Below are 6,850 nucleotides of genomic sequence, written 5' to 3'. Positions count from 1 at the left end.
ACAGCATGAATGTGAAGCAACCGAAAACCTACCTCTGGATGGAGAAAATCTCTTAGGCAGCACAAAGTCACACTAGATTTTCATGTCTTTGTTCCATGAAGGAAATTTATGGGAAGGATAGAAGATATATATAGGCCTTTAATTTATCTTCTGCTGGAAATCCGTTTTATACCTAATAATTATTTTTTACGTAAGAAGCATACTAAATTAGCCGAGACAAGCTCTGTACTATGAGTAGAATCTTCTGTATTCGAGAGCGAGGTCATTTAAAGTTACCCTGAGCACCTCCACTGTGCAGCCTGACCAGGGCAGGGCGGCTGAGGAAGAGGCTGAGTTCCACCGTAATCCTGTGACATCCTCCAGTCTCTTTTGCTTCACTGTCTGCAGACTGCTCCAAGTTTAGCATCTGCAATAACATCCATAATGCATGCTATGAGGGGAAAAAAAGTGCATGTCCATTTTCGTGTTTTATCTGAAACTTTGAATTAAACAGGGCTATCTTATAAAGTAGAAATGAAATATCGGTATGGTGGTATTCATCGTATAAGCTCTGTCTCCAAACATTATGTAAAGAAGGTCAAATTTTGCCTTCAGATATATTTGTCTGCATTCAGATCACCTCAGTGAAATCAATGTACAGCTCTGCTCATGGCAGAATGCAACTCATAAATAACACAGAGCAAAGCAATAATGGAATGGTAGAGAGGGGGATATACTGGAGGTTGAAGCAAGCCAAGAAAGAATATCTTTTCAGATGAGCTTTGCAGAAGAACCAAGGAAGCAGAGCAATCAAGTTGGAAGTTCAAGAATGCCAGGTAAAGAAGCGCGGTTGCTACTGGCACAGAGACTGTTGGCACTCGTTGTTCAGACAAGAGGTTCAGTTCCTCAGGTGAGGGGATGTTGTGGGCTGATGCTTCTGGTGACTCGCTGCAGCTCCTCCTCACTGGAAGTATGAATTTTGCCATTGTGAAGCATGCTGATGGTGGTTCTTGGTGTTTGATTGAAACTGTAGCAGTTCACCAGTGACCTTACCCACCCTGCCAGTAGCTGAGGTATTTTAGGTGCTGCAAAACATAGGGTATCTGATTGTAGAATTTTTCTGGAACGCCATGTAGGCAGAGCCAAAGTAGTTTTTGCTTTTTCCATAGTACCAGTGTAGTCATCAAACCACAAAGGCTGCTTTTTGAGTTCTGTGTGAACTTGAGCTATATCAAATAATGCATCTTTAGTCATCATGGTGGGGATTGGTACTGTTAGTCAGCAGCCAGCCCTCAGAAGTGCTGCAGTCTGAAGGAGTTTTCTGTGTAAACATCAGTCTGGAAGTGTGAACTTCGAGGAGAGGGCAAAGACCTTAATCAGAAAGTGAATCCCCCTCCTTTTTAGCCAACCCAGTCCAAAGTTGGACAGGGTAATGGTGGTGTCTTCTACTTGGTCCCTGGAGTAGGGTCTTATAGCTGGGCACTACACATAGGAAATACAGCTGAGACTGTTACAAACACATCCATGCTGTGGGAAGTGACATTGTGGCCCACTGTTGTATTCCACGTTTTCTGTGCCTCTTTGTGTAAAAGGGGAAAAGCAAAAACCAGAAATCCACTAGAAAAAAAACTCAAAGAGAGAATGACTCAAAAGAGAAGTTCTTTTGAGCTTTTTAATGAAATTCAGTACGTGCCTACTTATTTCTAAAGAGATTTGAAAGTTTTATTTGATCTTATTTGGTGAAATATCTGTATATATAAAACATGATGTACATATGTTGTAGGAAACACAGGCTTTGTAGGAATTATGTATACCCTAGGTGAAAGAAAAGTATCACAGAAAATGAAGAGGCAAAGTAAGACGTTGTGTCTGCTAAATAAACATTTATTATTCCCTGTAGTTAACTTCTGAAAAAGGTATCTCTAAGAATTAATGTCTTTACTGGTGTATGTGGTCTGGTTATTGCCAGAGCGATAGCTGGATCTGAAGGTAATTTCTCAAGAGCTCTAGCTGATGTAGTGAAAGTCGGATTGATTTTAACATTGCAAGATGACCAGGTTTCTTCAGCGACAGGAGTCACTCGGTTTAGTTCAAGTAGTCCCTGTTTTCACAGCAGTGTGCTTTGTTGTTCAAATACTCGGTCTTGCACATTGTTCGACGTGGAGATCCCGTGGACTGAAGGTCCAAGGCTGGCAGACACCATCGTCTCTCCAGTGCGGTCGGTGTTTCTCAGGGAGGAAGCCGACTGTCAAACGCACATACGAGCAGTTTTGCTGGCGTGGCAGGCTTTGGCACACACCATGAAAACAACAGCACTTCCCCAGCCTGAAGGAAGGTAAAGCAAGCAAACTACTGGAACCGGTGCAAAGGGATGACAAAGTGCATAGTGTGTGTAATCTGAAAAGGACATACAGTAAGGGAAAAGGTGCTTCACATATTCAGTCCTTGCTCTGTGACGTACCCGCTGCACCACGTGCAGATGCTGCCGTAGGAAATTAATAATAGCAACAATGGGAATAAGAAAGCAACTAGATTATGTTCATGATTCTGTAACCAATAAAAGCTTATTGATGTGTGCAGTTCTGTTTTGCATCTGGTGCTGATCTGTTTCAAGTGCCGATATAATTATTCGCATTAGTACAAATGAAATGTACTTTCATTAGTTACCGATCCCATTGAACTATGTTCCTTTTTGTTGTTACTAACTCTCTAAATCATAATAATGTCCAGAGGCTCAAGCCAAGAGCAGGAGCCACCTGTCAAGGCATGTTGATTTTTGTTGTACCTTCTGTACACAGAAGTAATCCGTCTTGCGTTAATGAGCTCAGGGATCAGAGCTCAGGTCTGTGTGATCTGACTGCAAGACCCTTTTCAATGCATTAGCGTGGTCCCTTGACGATTCCACTGAATATGAAGCAATCCAGGCAAGTCTTTGGCTTGAGATCTCGCCACTAACACTGAAGTAAGCTTCTAGTATCTCTTCTGGGGAGTGGGGATTTACTGTCCAGTGGTGTGTCTGCAGAGCCCAGGTCTGAAGCAGTGGTTTGAAAGTTTAGTGAATTTAGATCTCTTCTCCCAAAGCCAATATGAAAAAATAGAAGTGTGTCACAAATACTACCACCTCACTGATTCTATACAAATGCTCTCATTTGCTTGATTTGGATTACGTATCTGTGCTGACTGATCCAAGAGTGCACAAATGAGGATTTAATAACTGTAGACAGGCAGCTTTGCATTCCTGTGGTAGTTTTGGCAAGCCCTTGCCAGGAACCCATTGAAGGCATGGGCCTTTGCTTTATAATTTAACTTGTCAGCATGCAAGGGAGGCTTGTGAGGAAACACAGAGAAAATAATTAATAGTCTCTGGGTTTCCTGTTTATATTAAGATTTCTTTTCCTTAAAGTGTGTGGAACTACAAAAGAAAACAATGTACTTTCTGATTGCGAGACCCATTCTAGATGACACTGACTTCTCCTGAGATTCTCTAAGGTTCCTACGTGATAGGGGAAGAGCACATATATTGCATTTTAGGTTCCCACTGTGGGCAGATCCTACTCCATGCAAATTTCTGCATGTGGTTCAAGAGCCTGCTACTTGGGTTTTGCTCTTCATGTGGCAATTTCAGCTCCTCTGGGGGGTATCCTCAATCCATATTTTAGTGGCTCATCAGTCCTCCCAGCTGAGTTACTTCAACGCTAAGGCAACCTCTTACTTGCAAGGATTTGCCCTCCTCAGCAAGACCTCAGTAATTGTCTAGAATAACTATGGTACTATCATATTATGCTTAAAATAATATCTTGTGGTTTTGTCTTTCTCCTACCATCCTTCAGTGCCTCAGATCAGAAATAACAGAAATGAAAGCAGAAAAAGTGAATGGCTGTGTGGTCAAAGCGGAATAGGCAGCCCTCCCGTGTATGGTGATAACGATAGTTTAGAACTTTGTGAAAGGGTTGATTGGGTAGATTTCCCAGTGCATAGATAATTAACAACTATATTTCTTGTAATATGTGTTGTACAATAATTGCATATATTTTAGATCTAGAGCCAGTTTTTTGATCTACAGTGTAATTCTGGCGTAAGTCTATGGAGTCAGTGTTTTTACTGATGTTTAACCTAAGTGAAAAGATTTGGGAAGGCAGTGGACACAGTTTCACTTAGAACTGGGTTAAAAGGGTGAGAAGTTTTACTTGGTGGCAGTTCTTTAATCAACAAACTCTGGATGCTTTGACAGTTGAAAGCTGAGGGACAACATTGATGCAGCACTACAATCTGTCACACGATACTAGATTCATTCAGCTGTTATCCTTTTAATTGCAAGTATTTTCATTAATTGCTGTAGAAATTCATCACCCTGACCTGGCTGGGCTCCAAAAGAAAAATGTGGAAACTAATTAAACGTTGGGTTTTAAGGTAAAATAGTAAATTGCTCATTAGAACCCCTCGAAATCGTGATTTATTGCTAACAGAATGAAGTAATACTTGACTTTGCAGAAACTGGGTCATAGAATTCTTTCTTAGTCTGACTGAAGGTGCTGTAGCTTAGGCATCAATTAATTGGTCTTCATTTTTTTGCAGCAGTACACTTGTTTGGTTTAACCTGGCAACTACAGCCTGTTGAGGGGCAGCTGTATGAAAATGGAGTTAGCAAAGGAAATAAAGGAACAGAATCCACGGATACTACTTACTCACCAATCGGAGGAAAAGCTTCCGATAAAACAGAAAAAAAAGGTATGTGTGAATGGGAAGACAGACAGATGAGCAATATTTAAACAGTACCTTGGTTCAGATTCTGTGTTTGCTACAGTTTGACGGTATTTTGAGTTCGGGTTCTATCTTCTCTGGTATAATCTTAAAGCAGGACTTAAAAGCCCATAACCAGATTGTTTTCTTTAGCAGAACTCTCACTGAAATTAGCAACCAACCCACGCCATTAGGAAGGTAATGTTCAATAGCAAAATAACCGCCCTTCTTTTGTGAGAGAAGAGAGATTAGAGGGTTTGGCTTCTGTCTTAAGACATAGGAGGTGAGGCTGTAGTCACCTTGTTCCCATTTGTGCAAAGGGCTTGGTGCTGTGCAGACCAAAGTCAGTCTTGGGCAAAGTGAGACCCTTTCTACTGACAGGTCAGAGTATGCAGAAGGGTAGAAATATTAATGCTTTTCAAGACATCCAGTTCTTGAAGGCATAAGCTAAAATACAGCATCCTGTCACGTCCTGGCTTAACCAGTCATACTGAATCAGCTCGCAGGAGTCTGCTGAGGTTTCACAAAACGCCTGAGCCAGTCTGGCAGCTCCCTGCTGCCAGGGGGTCAGTCTTGCTCTGCGCCCGTTCCCCTCCCTGTGCAGCTTCCTGTGCCCCCATGCCTGCTGCAGGGATTGTCTCACGCACGACCAAACCACATCAGTTCACTACCATGGCAGAAAATGGCTTCATTAAAGAATGAAGCCTTTTGCCATCTAGGTGGCTGAACCAGCTCTTCTGAAGGGGCAGAGAAGTGCCAGAGCTGGCATAGGAAAGGAGTGGAGTGTGCAGCCAGCAGTGGGAAGCAGAGAACAGAAGTGCCTCAGAGATGCACAATTCCATCCCCTCAAGTTCTGTCATTTAACAGCGTTAGATCACCTACTCCAGTATTAGTTTCAGGCTTTGACCCATGCTTCCCATTGGCTACCATGGTGATGGTTTTTTATGATACTTGGAAAAAGCTAATAAATCAGATTAGATCAGAGAAAAGTGAATGGGAGTAGAATACAAACCCTCGTCTTTCCAGTTGTTAAGAGGAAGGTAGAATTGTACTGAGAGTTCTGCAATGATAGGAGATTTCCAGAGCTTCGAATTTTAGAGCAGAGCAGTGATCTGATTTTGTGTATACCAGGTAAGATCTATGGCTGTAAATATGAAACAAGGTGGGATGTTGTTGTACCAGTCCCTCCAGAAGAAAGATTGCATCTCACATCAATAGTCTTACAGATCAATGTGGCACAACTGGATAGAGATCATATTAGATAAATGAGCAATGGAAATATATGTAAGGAGACAACTATGTCGTTATCCATATTTTGTCCCTTCGAATGGATTGGTAGTGAATTGCAGTAAATGTTTTATACAATTTTATATTTTTGTCCTGGTGCACCATGGAAAATATCTCAAATAGTTCTTCTCAACTGCAGTAAAACATTTTGTCAATATATTACAGATTCAATAAAAGCTCTTCCAAAGCATTTGGCTTCCAAAGGAGGATGTGCAGGGAAAACATCGAAAACATTAAAAAAATCTTAAAAATTAGATGCTTGAAAACAGAGAAAAGAGTATGTGAATCAATAGAGACTCAATGTAGTAGGTAAAAAACCAAACCACCTGCCTTGCCTCAGGCAATTCCCCCACAGCACTGAAGCAGGAAGGGCTGTGATAGCAGAATTGCTTCACGGAGGGTTTATGCAGTAGTTTCAGAGGTCATTTGTGAATGTGGCCAGACTGTTGTCTCGCTTGTTCCCTTTCACCTTTGGGAGTAACCTGTAATCCAGAGTGTATGCTAACAACACATGTGCACTTGGGAAAGCACAAGAAAAATTGTGTGGACTTAGTGCCGAGCATTAGGACATACGTAGTCTGGCTGTGGCTGATTTTTGAAGGGTTTATTTCTTTCAGTCACTTTTAATATGAATCAGTAATTTTGTTCCCAGTGCTCATAACAAATTCTCCATGTCGATGTGCTGGGAAGGAGGATTTGGAAAGAGGCAGCTCCTTTCACTACAGCAGGATACCACAGAAAGGTGATACTTTGCCTGTAAACTTGAAGCCTCTGGTGTGATTTCACAGGGATAAGTAACTGCTGTCAGATATTGTGACCTCCAGTTTTCCCAACTCAATGCAGC

At 41.7% G+C, this 6,850-nt stretch overlaps 1 protein-coding gene across 1 annotated transcript in view; it reads left to right on the top strand.

The window, feature by feature from the left end:
• Positions 1–6,850, top strand: part of LOC104538139 (teneurin-1-like) — a gene marked incomplete at its 3' end in the record, with an annotated part of 42,457 nt that overhangs the window by 22,444 nt on the left and 13,163 nt on the right. Inside the window, exon 5 of the mRNA XM_010181232.1 lies at positions 4,555–4,707. Coding sequence (XP_010179534.1) covers positions 4,555–4,707 — 153 coding nt within the window. The remainder of the gene's footprint in view (positions 1–4,554; positions 4,708–6,850) is intronic.

Source organism: Mesitornis unicolor, unplaced genomic scaffold (genome assembly GCF_000695765.1).
Source record: "Mesitornis unicolor isolate BGI_N332 unplaced genomic scaffold, ASM69576v1 scaffold303, whole genome shotgun sequence".
Lineage (NCBI taxonomy): Eukaryota > Metazoa > Chordata > Aves > Mesitornithiformes > Mesitornithidae > Mesitornis > Mesitornis unicolor.
The sequence above is the reverse complement of the archived record's forward strand: the minus strand, read 5'-3'. Positions and strand labels throughout refer to the sequence as shown.